Consider the following 12,030-nt stretch of genomic DNA (forward strand, 5'->3'; position numbering starts at 1 on the left):
TGTCTGGTGAAGACCTGCCTTACAACAGGCCTACAAGCCCTCAGTCCAGCCTCTCTCAGCCTATTGCGGACAGTCTGAGCACTGATGGAGCGATTGTGCGTTCCTGGTGTAACTCAGGCAGTTGTTGTTGCCATCCTGTACCTGTCCCGCAGGTGCGATGTTCGGATGTACCGATCCTGTGCAGGTGTTACACGTGGTCTACCACTGTGAGGACGATCAGCTGTCCGTTCTGTCTCCCTGTAGCTCTGCCTTAGGCGTCTCAAAGTACAGACGTTGCAATTATTGCCCTGGCCACATCTGCTGTCCTCATGCCTCCTTGCAGCATTCCTAAGGCACGTTCACGCATGGACACATTCACGCATGGACACTGGGCATCTTTCTTTTGGTGAGTCAGTAGAAAGGCCTCTTTAGTGTCCTAAGTTTTCATAACTGTGACCTTAATTGCCTACCGTCTGTAAGCTGTTAGTGTCTTAATGACCGTTACACAGGTGCATGTTCATTGATTGTTTATGGTTCATTGAACAAGCATGGGAAACAGTGTATAAACCCTTTACAATGAAGATCTGTGAAGTTATTTGGATTTTTATGAATTCTTTGAAAGACCGGGTCCTGAAAAAGTAATTGTAACTTGTCCACACTGCAAACTGAAGTTAAATAAGAAAAACCTCTAAACACATTTATGAAGAAAGCATACACATTGCTTTGAAATTGTGTCCAATGAAAGGTTTTTGGCATGTGAGTGCATTGATGTGAGAAATGGTGTGTTTGAAGTCAAATACATTTTCTGGTCCAGAAACACCCATATATTTTGTGAAAAATACTTGGACTAATTCAGTTCCAACTGTGTTCAAACTGTTATGCATGCTGGAGTATTAAAAGCTGTTGAATTGTACTTTTTCTTTACTTTCACAGAAACATTGCTCGGATCTTGTCCCCTGGACCTTGGACTTTTGGTGTGGATGATCAAGTTAGATATTCCTTTAAATTATTCCACTGTAGTGTACCATTTGATTGTCATTCCTTTATTGAAAATTGTACCTTGTTCACACCACAGGATCTACCAAAGCAAGGTTTCTCAAACAACTGTGGGGTGTTTGTTTTGATGGTAAAGATGCTGGCTATTCAGTATATTATATAAGTCATATTTTCTGTTATAACACATGAAAATATATTATTTCTGTGCTTGCAGCCTGCAAAGCACATTATTGTTATTGCTCATACTTTTTCTTGTTTATTATTTTTGGGACCTATTTCCTACAGTTTTTACACTACATAAAACAATTCATACCTCAAACTCCTGCAGAGCTTGATACTGATGTGTCTTCTACATTCTGAAATATATTCCTGGAAGGGGCTGGTATTATGATTTACTATTATTGTTATCATAGCTATCAAACTTAACCTACTCCTTCTTAACTTACAGTACACTCTGTACATTGCAATGGAAGCACAGGTATGTATAAATTATGAGATGCTCATCACTAGTGGATGTTTTTTTGGGATACTCATCTGATTGTGATTATCTTTTTCAAAGGAAACATGCAGAAAATTAGGCTCCGGTGGTGCCTCGTTCTCCTGCAAAACTTTCCCATGCAGTAAGTCTTGAACATGATTTAAAAATATATATATATAATTTGCATCCTTAAAATCACTTGTTTCACTGTAGCCAGACTTGAATGTTCATATTGAGTGGATGTCATTTACTCACTAAGGTCTGAAGAGGTTGAAAGATTGAAAAAGGTGGCGAAAACAAAACACACTACAGGTAGGTGTCATAGGATGAGTGGTAATCATAAACCAATGTTTAAAGACTTAACCCCCCTCCAATATATTTCAGGAATATGTAGAAGTCTCCCCCCCCCCACAAGAAAACTCTGCATGTCACATCAGCATTCAGCTCTGCAGGATCAGGTACGTTATAGACTATTAGCTAAAGTAAGGTGCATTCTTGTACACACATCCTTAGAGGTTCTCTTACATTACTTAATGACCACAATCTTGTTTTCTTTCTAGACGATACTGAAAACAAAATGCATGGTGAACTGGGTATATAGTCTACTGTGTATAATGCTGAAGGCTTGATGCATGGCAATATATAATAGTTGTGATGACTTGTTGAGTAGTTCTACATATCACTGAAAACCCAATTAGTAATAGTGGCATTGTGAAAGTGGGGTGTAGTTTGACTTGATCACCCAATGAGGCACTACTCTTAATATTTATTCTTCCTTTTTCTTCAAGGAAGCAGATGTTCTTTTCAGGGACACACTAGAGGCAGAAAGGTGGTGCGAACTCAGTTTTAAAGGCACTGTTTTCCCTCCCTAGTGTAATGGGGATGGACAGGGAAGACCGCATTACAACCCTTAAAGAACTACGGTTGTATGAAGAGGAAAACACTCTCCTCAAGGAACCATTCATGTTACAGAGAGATTATGAGATGTTCTATGTGGAGGCAGTTGACAAGAATTATTGTCTTTGCCTCTCTTTTGAGGAGCAGGATTGAAGCCATTTTTGAGGTGTGGTCAAACCTAGTTTTTGTCTGCGGTGTTAATTGTTTCATGTTGTTCAGTAAATATGTAGAAGTCACCCGCGTCTCTGATCTCTTTCTGGAGCTGATATAACTTAATGTACTAAGCACATTCAGCTTGTCAGTATATTCCTGTCTTGCAGGAAATCACGCACAGAACAAGCAGCAGTCTGTCTCCATTCTCATTTGGAAAGTAAATGGCATAAATCAGGATAGGTAGTAACTGTATATATGCTCAATGAAATATAATTACATTTATAACATTTATCAACACAATTTTAACAGTACATGACAAGTCTTTTCACAGCAACCCTATGAGTAGATTGTATCAAATATAGCATGAAACAAACAGTTAACACATCTGCTGGTACCACTTTAATATTTCTTACAATCTTCAAAAATGACTTACGTTTGTATTCAACGTGTGTGACTGTCAAACCTCAGATGAAAAAAAAAAGTGGGTGGGGTCAAACGTTTGACTGCCCACATTGAGCCTGGCCCTGAAGTGCACACTGCAGTCGGGTGCGTTTTGGAGGACGCACGGCTCTCGACCTTTGCCTCTCCTGAGTCCGTATGCGATAAGACAAGACTGTAACTACCAATTGGATACCACTTTTTTAAGTCTCCTAAATATCCCCATCTACTGAACTTGTGGGTGTTGCTACCACAACTTTCAATGACGAGTAGCCCCACTTTACTCTTGGATTCTTTGTGTATGTATATATATATATATATATATATATATAAAAAAGTCACTGGTCTGCTTGATACAAATAGGTTTCCAAACCCCTCACTAGGATAGATGACTGCAAAATGATAAGTGCATATCAGTGGATTCTGATATGCACTGCTGTGATGGTTGAGATTTTTCCCTTCAGTATATAACATGCAAACATTTTATTTGGCATGAGTAAAGTTACTAAAAATATAAAATACAAAGCCAACACATGAAGCTAAAACAATCACAAAAACATCAACAGTAGCATAATTAACTTTACAGAAAACATTGATACACACTTCAGTATGTACAACATAAAATAAATCTAAGAATCCCAAATGAAGCATAAAGTTGTGTAAAATTGTTCCTGAAATTCAACAGCTGAAGCCTATAATAGAAAATGCATATCTGTCATGATGGAAATACCCTACCCAAATCTTCTATAAAAGTCTATGAGGTTGAGCCCTTTTAAATTGAAGTCCAAAATCCGAATGAAACACGTCCCTCAAGTTCAGTAATAGTCTGTTAAACATGTGTTCATATAGAACAAGACGGTCTGTGATCATATGGCCTGCATCACTGTGAGCTGGCACACTGCATACTCCATATTCTTCTTAAAGACTTGGTAGGATGGCACCACAGGCAGCACCAGGTGGTTAGAGCTGGGTTGGCTCTTGGGAAAGGCCCCGGCAGGGTCCAGTGGGTTGAGGAAGGATAAGGTGGGGTTGGGGCTGAACCCTATGGCTGGCACCACATCAGCGGATGTGGCATAGATGAGCACGTCCTCTAGCGATGTTGCACATCTGCCAACTGAAACCAGTGAACAGAGACTGGTGAGGATGGGTAATATATGGACATTCATGTTCTTGTGTTAGTTTTACTGAATAGACTTGTAATAGTAGTGTACATTGTCTGAATGGCCTTTGAGTGTGTATTTTTAATCATCACATAAATCAATCAGTCATTGGAGGTCAAAGTACCTTCACACTCCACTAGGTAGTGTCTCCAGAAGGTGACCACAGCACTCTCCTTCCCTGTGGTCTCTTCCTGTTCTGAAAACTTAACAGTGAAGAGGGCAGACATGGTCTCAGCAGTCAGCTTGTCAGGAGAGGAACAGAACAGACTAACAAAGGCCCCCGGAAACATCTGGACCTGGTCAAACACACCAAGGGTTTTCAAACCTTCACAGAACCTAAAAACACAAAAAGGTTCAACAAAATATAGTTAAAGGCCCAGTAACATCCAAATTGTGATCTTCCTGAGTTAAATATATATATATATATATCCACACTATGAGGTTGGAATAATACTGTGAAAATTATGATAATGCCCTTTTAGTGTAAGAGCTGTTTGAAAAGACCGCCTGAAATCTCAGCCAGTTTTGGCCTGTCTGGTGACATCACCAAGCAGTAAATTAGTTAATCAACCAATAAGAAAGAGTTTCAAACCTCTCTGCCAATAACAGCTAGTTTTACGTTTTCCACTCCCCACAAGACCAGTACCAGACAGTTCTAGCAAAACTCTTGCTTGAGAAATTGCTCTTTGCTAAGAAGCTATTTTGGTTTATTTTTTACCATTTTAATTGAAAACAAGTAACACTGAACCCAAACCGGCTGCGAGCGTGTGCCATCGTGCATAAATGTATTTTTCCCCCTACACCAAGCACAATCACGACACGCATGTTAAAATATCAAAACAAACTCTGAACCAATGACATTCATTTGGGGACAGGTCGAAAACCATTAAACATTAAACCATTAAACAGTTAGCGTGCACTTGCTAGCTAATTTGTCATATTTAGCTAGCTTGCTGTTGCTAGCTAATTTGTCCTGGGATATAAACATTGAGTTGTTATTTTACCTGAAATGCACAAGGTCCTCTACTCCGACAATTAATCCACACTTAAAACGGCCAACCGAATCGTTTCAAGTCATCTTACTTGGGGCGGCAGGGTAGCCTAGTGGTTAGAGTGTTGGACTAGTAATCTAAAGGTTGCAAGTTTGAATCCCCGAGCTGACAAGGTACAAATCTGTCGTTCTGCCCCTGAACAGGCAGTTAACCCACTGTTCCTAGGCCGTCATTGAAAAATAAGAATTTGTTCTTAACTGACTTGCCTAGTAAAATAAAGGTAAAATTAAAATTAAATCTTTCCTCCTTCCAGGCTTTTTCATCTTTGAACTTATAGGGTGATTGGCATCTACACTTTTACCATGACAACCGGCAAAACATTGTCTTTCAATCACCCACGTGGGTATAACCAATGAGGAGATGGCATGTGGGTACCTGCTTCTATAGACCAATGAGGAAATGGGAGAGGCAGGACTTGCAGCGCGATTTGCGTCTGAAATAGAAAGGAGTTCAATTTTAGCCCTTGGCATCGCAGATGCTCGTTGGCGCATAAGAGCAGTGGGTGCAATAACGGAATAACATGGATTTCTAAACTTATTTTGCAACGCGACGTGTCCGGTCTGGTCAGCATGTAAGGTACTTAATTGTCACCCAGAAATGGCTGCATTGGCCCTTTGACATACAGCTAACAAAAACCAGGCTCATAATGTCTTAAACATAGTTAAAGTGCATTTGGACCCCTTGACTTTTTCCTCAATCTACACACAATACCCCATAATGACACAGTGAAAACAGGTTCAGAAATGTTAGCCAATGTATTTAAAATTAAAACCAGAAATAACTTATTAACCAAAAGCATTCAGACCCTAAGCTATGAGACTCGAAACTGAGCTCAGGTGCATCCTGCTTCCATTGATCATCCTTGAGGTGTCTCTACAACTTTGAGTCCACCTGTGGTAAATTCAATTGATTGGACATGATTTGGAAAGGCACACACCTGTCTATATAAGGTCCCACAGTTGACAGTGCATGTCAGAGAAAAAAACCAAGCCACGAGGTCAAAGGAATGTCTGTAGAACTCTGAGACAGGATTGTGTCAAGGCACAGATCTGGGGAAGGCTACCAACAAATGTCTGCAGCATTGAAGGTTCCCAAGAACACAGTGGCCACCATCACTCTTAAAATGGAAGAAGTTTGGAACCACCAAGACTCTTCCTAGAGCTGACCGCCCGGCCAAACTGAGCAATCAGGGGAGAAGGGCCTTGGTCAGGGAGGTGACCAAGAACCCGATGGTCACTCTGACTGCGTTCCAAAGTTCCTCTGTGGAGATAGGAGAACCTTCCAGAAGGACAACCATCTCTGCAGCACTCCATCAATCAGACCTTTATGGAAGAGCGGCCAGACGGAATCCACATGAAAAGGCACCCAAAGGACTCTCAGACCATGAGAAACAAGATTCTCTGGTCTGATTAAACCAAGATCAAACTCTTCGGCCTGAATGCCAAGCGCCACGTCTGGAGGAAACCTGGCACCATCGCTACGGTGAAGCATGGTGGTGGCAGCATCACACTGTGGGGATGTTTTTCAGCGGCAGGGACTGGGAGACTAGACAGGATCAAGGCAAAGAGGAACGGAGCAAAGTACAGAGAGGTCCTTAATGAAAACCTGCTCCAGAGCGCTCAGGACCTCAGACTGGGGCGTAAGTTACCCTTCCAACAGAACAACAACTAAGCACACAGCCAAGAGAAAGCAGAAGTGGCTTCGAAACAAGTCTCTGAATATCCTTGAGTGGCCCAGCCAGAGCCGATTCGAACCAATCGAACATCTCTGGAGAGACCTGACTGGGCGAAGGATTCACCTTCCAACAGGACAATGATCACGCCAAGACAACGCAGGAGTGGCTTCGGGAAAAGTCGAACATCTCTGGAGTAGAGGTCGACCGATTAATCGGAATGGCCGATTAATTAGGGACGATTTCAAGTTTTCATAATAATCGGAAATCTGTATTTTTGGGTGCCGATTTGTTTATACCTTTATTTAACGAGGCAAGTCAATTAAGAACGACATTCTTATTTTCAATGACGGCCTCGGAACGGTGGGTGAACTGCTTTGTTCAGGGGCAGAACGACAGATTTTCACCTTGTTAGCTCGGGGATCCAATCTTGCAACCCTACAGTTAACTAGTCCAACGCAATAACGACATGCCTCTCTCTCGTTGCACTCCACAAGGAGACTGCCTGTTACGCAAATGCAGTAAGCCAAGGTAAGTTGCTAGCTAGCATTAAACTTATCTCATAAAAAACAATCAATCATAATCACTAGTTAACTACACATGGTTGATGATATTACAAGATATTATCTAGCTTGCTCTGCGTTGCATATAATCTGACTGAGCATACAAGCATAGAAGTATCTAAGTATCTGACTGAGCGGTGGTAGGCAGAAGCAGGCGCGTAAACATTCATTCAAACATTTTGCCAGCAGCTCTTCATTGTGCGTCAAGCATTGCGCTGTTTATGACTTCAAGCCTATGACTTCAAGCCAACTCCCGAGGTGAGGCTGGTGTAACCGAAGTGAAATGGCTAGCTAGTTAGCGCCGCTAATAGCGTGTCAAACGTCACTCGCTCTGAGCCTTCTAGTGGTTGTTCCCCTTGCTATGCATGGGTAACGCTGCTTCGATGGTGGCTGTTGTCGTTGTGTTGCTGGTTCGAGCCCAGGGAGGAGCGAGGAGAGGGACGGAAGCTATACTGTTAAACTGGCAATACTAAAGTGCCTATAAGAACATCCAATAGTTAAAGGTTAATGGAATACAAATGGTATAGAGGGAAATAGTCCTATAATTCCTATAATAACTACAACCTAAAACTTCTTACCTGGGAATATTGAAGACTCATGTTAAAAGGAACCACCAGCTTTCATATGTTCTCATGTTCTGAGCAAGGAACTGAAACGTCAGCTTTCTTACATAGCACATATTGCACTTTTACTTTCTTCTCCAACACTTTGTTTTTGCATTATTTAAACCAAATTGAACATGTTTCATTATTTACTTGAGGCTAAATTGATTTTATTGATGTATTATATTAGGTTAATATAAGTGTTCATTCAGTATTGTTGTAATTGTCATTATTACAAATAAAAAATTGGCCGATTTAAATCGGTATCGGCTTTTTTGGCCCTCCAATAATCGGTATTGGCATTGAAAAATCATAATCGGTCGACCTCTACTCTGGAGAGACCTGAAAACAGCTGTGCAGCAACACTCCCCATCCAATCTGACAGAGCTTGAGAAGATATGCAGAGAATGGGAGAAACTCCCCAAATACAGGTGTGCCAAGCATGCAGCGTCATACCCAAGACGACTCGAGGCTGTAATCACTGCCAGAGGTCCTTCAACAAAGTAGTGAGTAAAGGGTCTGAATACTAATGTAAAAGTTCATTTATTCAAAACCTGTTTTTTGCTTTGATATTGTGTGTAGAATAAGGCTGTAACGTAACAAAATATGGAAAATGTCAAAGAGTCTGAATACTTTCCAAATTTTTATTTATCTATTATTTTACCAGGTAAGTTGACTGAGAACACATTCTCATTTGCAGCAACAACCTGAGGAATAGTTACAGGGGAGAGGAGGGGGATGAATGAGCCAATTGTAAACTGGGGATTATTAGGTGACCGTGATGGTTTGAGGGTCAAATTGGGAATTTCGCCAGGACACCGGGGTTAACACCCCTACTCTTACGATAAGTGCCATGGGATCTTTAATGACCTCAGAGAGTCAGGACACTCGTTTAACGTCCCATCTGAAAGACGGCACCCGACACAGGGCAATGTCCCCAATCACTGCCCTGGGGCATTGGGATATTTTTTTTTCGGCCAGAGGAAAGAGTGCCTCCTACTGGCCCTCCAACACCACTTCCAGCAGCATCTGGTCTCCCATCCAGGGACTGACCAGGACCAACCCTGCTTAGCTTCAGAAGCAAGCCAGCAGTGGTATGCAGGGTGGTATGCTGCTGTATAGTAGTATTCTAACAGTTTAAAATAGTCACGTGTACGTACTGAATATACTGTACCAGTCAAAATTTTACACCTACTCATTCAAGGGTTTTTCTTTATTTGTACTATTTTCTACATTGTTGAATAATAACGAACACATCAAAACTATGAAATTACACATGTAGTAACCAAACAAATATTAAACAAATCTAAATATAGTTTATATTTTAGAGTCTTCAAAGTAGCCACCCTTTGCCTTGATGACAGCTCTGCACACTCTTGGCATTCTTTCAACCAGCTTCACATGGAATGCTTTTCCTACAGTCTTGAATGATTTCCCACATATGCTGAGCATTTGTTGGCTGCTTTTCCTTCACTCTGCGGTCCAACTCATCCCAAACCATCTCAATTGGGTTGAGGTCGGGTGATTGGAGGCCAGGACATCTGATGCAGCACTTCATCACTCTCCTTCTTGGTCAAATAGCCCTTACACAGCCTGGAGGTGTGTTGGGTCACATTTGAAATATTTTAAATGGGTTTGGAAGAACAGGGGAAGAAAAGGGAAATAAAATACTTAATAGGGCTGATTGACCTATGATCTCTGTTCTGACTTTCTGGTGAGGCCCGATCACCTTCAATTGAAACACTGAAGACATTGGGTGAGATTTACAGTTGAAGTCGGAAGTTTACATACACTTAGGGTTGGAGTCATTAAAACTCGTTTTTCAACCACTCCACAAATTGTTTGTTAACAAACTATAGTTTTGGCAAGTCGGCTTGGACTTCTACTTTGTGCATGACACAAGTCATTTTTCCAACAATTGTTTACAGACAGATTATTTCACAATTCCAGTGGGTAAGAAGTTTACATACACCAAGTTGACAGTGCCTTTATACAGCTTGGAAAATTCCAGAAAATTATGTAATGGCTTTAGAAGCCTCTGATAGGCTAATTGACATCATTTGAGTCAACTGGAGGTGTACCAGTAGATGTATTGCAAGGCCAACCTTTAAACTCAATGCTACCAAATACTAATTGAGTGCATGTAAACTTCTGACCCACTGGGAATGTGATGAAAGAAATAAAAGCTGAAATAAATCATTCTCTCTACTACTATTATTATGACATTTCACATTCTTAAAATTAAGTGGTGAACTGACCTAAAACAGGGAATTTTTACTAGGATTAAATGTTGCGAATTGTGAAAAACTGAGTTGAAATCTATTTGGCTAAGTTGGATGTAAACTTCCGACGTCAACTGTAAATGGGCATTGTAAAGACTCATAATTACGAAGAAGTTTATAATTAGTGTAATTTGGAACACGAGAAGGAGGGAGAGAACGCTGCCCTGAATGAGGGACACCTCTCTCTAGTCTATTTTACCATTACCTTATGGCAGTGGTTCCCAAACTTTTTATAGTCCCTTACCCCTTCAAACATTCAACCTCCAGCTGCATACCCTTTCACCAGGGTCAGTGCGCTCTCAAATGTTTTTTTTTTGCCATCATTGTAAACGTGCCACACACACAGTCCACGATACATTTATTTAACAAGAATGAGTGTGAGTTTTTGTTTCAACCCGGCTCGTGGGAAGTGACAAAGAGCTCTTATAGGACAAGGGCACAAATAACAATAATCAATAATTTTGCTCTTTATTTAACCATCTTATATATGAAACCTTATTTGTTCATCGGAAATTGTGAACTCACCACAGGTTATTAATGAGAAGGGTGTGCTTGAAAGGATGCACATAACTCTGCAATGTTGGGTTGTATTGGAGAGTCTCAGTCTTAAAAAAAAATAATCCATGCACAGTCTATTGCTGTATTTAGTTTTCATGCTAGTGAGGGCCGAGAATTCACTCTCACATAGGTACGTGGTTGCAAAGGGCATCAGTGTCTTAACAGCGCGATTTGCCAAGGCAGGATACTCTGAGCGCAGCCCAATCCAGAAATCTGGCTGTGGCTTCTGATTAAATAAAATTTTTACAGAACCGCTTGTTGCAATTTCGATGAGGCTTTCTTGTTCAGATATTGGTAAGTGGACTGGAGGCAGGGCATGAAAGGGATAACGAATCCAGTTGTTTGTGTCATCTGTTTCGAGAAAGTACCTGCGTAATTGCACACCCAACTCACTCAGGTGCTTTGCTATATCACATTTGACATTGTCCGTAAGCTTGAGTTCATTTACATACAAAAAATCATACTATGATGGAAAGACCTGTGTTGTCCTTGTAAATGCAGACAGAGAAAAGGCTCCTACCCCTTAAAGCATAGCCTCAATTTTGTCCCGCACATTGAATATAGTTGCAAAGAGTCCCTGTAATCCTAGATTCAGATCATTCAGGCGAGACAAAACATCACCCAGATAGGCCAGTCGTGTAAGAAATTTGTCATCATGCAAGCGGTCGGGCAACTGAAAATTATAGTTAGTAAAGAAAACTTTAAGCTCATCTCTCAATTTAAAAAAAACATGTCAATAGTTTGCCCCTTGATAACCAGCGCACTTCTTTATGTTGTAAAAGCGTTACATCACATATGTCAGAGTCAAGGCCCGCGGGCCACATCCGGCCCGCGAGAAGGTTTTTTACGGCCCCTGGGATGATCTTGATTTATTATTAGAACCGGCCCGCAGACCGCAGCAAGCCGGCAGCCCGCAGATCTTTTACACGCACCAATACTACATTTCCCACAATGCAACCGACGGAGCACCTGCGATGTGTGGACACAGGAGCGGACTGGTGGTGAAGATACGGGAAAAGATGCAAGAGGAAAACGCGACAGGTGAGCTGACAGCTTATCATTGTATCATACACCAGGAAGCGTTGTGCGGTAAAGCCTTGAAAATGGAGCATGTAATGAGCATCATCACGCGCACAGTTAACTTTATCAGAGCCAAAGGTTTGAATCACCGCCAGTTCAAGGCATTTCTGACGGAGTTAG

General features: G+C 41.3%; 1 protein-coding gene and 2 long non-coding RNA genes across 3 annotated transcripts in view; 2 read left to right on the plus strand and 1 right to left on the minus strand.

Moving 5' to 3' along the window:
* Positions 1-1,420: 1,420 nt before the first annotated feature.
* On the plus strand, positions 1,421-1,766 carry LOC135507363 (uncharacterized). Its single transcript, XR_010450652.1, has 3 exons — positions 1,421-1,453; positions 1,535-1,595; positions 1,713-1,766. It is a non-coding gene; the product is annotated as an uncharacterized LOC135507363 (long non-coding RNA).
* A 100-nt stretch (positions 1,767-1,866) lies between these two features.
* On the plus strand, positions 1,867-2,586 carry LOC135507364 (uncharacterized). Its single transcript, XR_010450653.1, has 2 exons — positions 1,867-1,911; positions 2,326-2,586. It is a non-coding gene; the product is annotated as an uncharacterized LOC135507364 (long non-coding RNA).
* A 171-nt stretch (positions 2,587-2,757) lies between these two features.
* The window catches only part of g2e3 (G2/M-phase specific E3 ubiquitin protein ligase), a 30,288-nt gene continuing 21,015 nt past the window's right edge, over positions 2,758-12,030 (minus strand). The window contains exons 14-15 of the mRNA XM_064927861.1: positions 4,226-4,437; positions 2,758-4,055 (exon numbers count right to left, since the gene is read on the minus strand). Coding sequence (XP_064783933.1) covers positions 3,808-4,055; positions 4,226-4,437 — 460 coding nt within the window. The 3' untranslated portion in view covers positions 2,758-3,807. The remainder of the gene's footprint in view (positions 4,056-4,225; positions 4,438-12,030) is intronic.

The sequence above is a fragment of the Oncorhynchus masou genome, chromosome 21 (genome assembly GCF_036934945.1).
Source record: "Oncorhynchus masou masou isolate Uvic2021 chromosome 21, UVic_Omas_1.1, whole genome shotgun sequence".
In the NCBI taxonomy this organism is placed as follows: domain Eukaryota; kingdom Metazoa; phylum Chordata; class Actinopteri; order Salmoniformes; family Salmonidae; genus Oncorhynchus; species Oncorhynchus masou.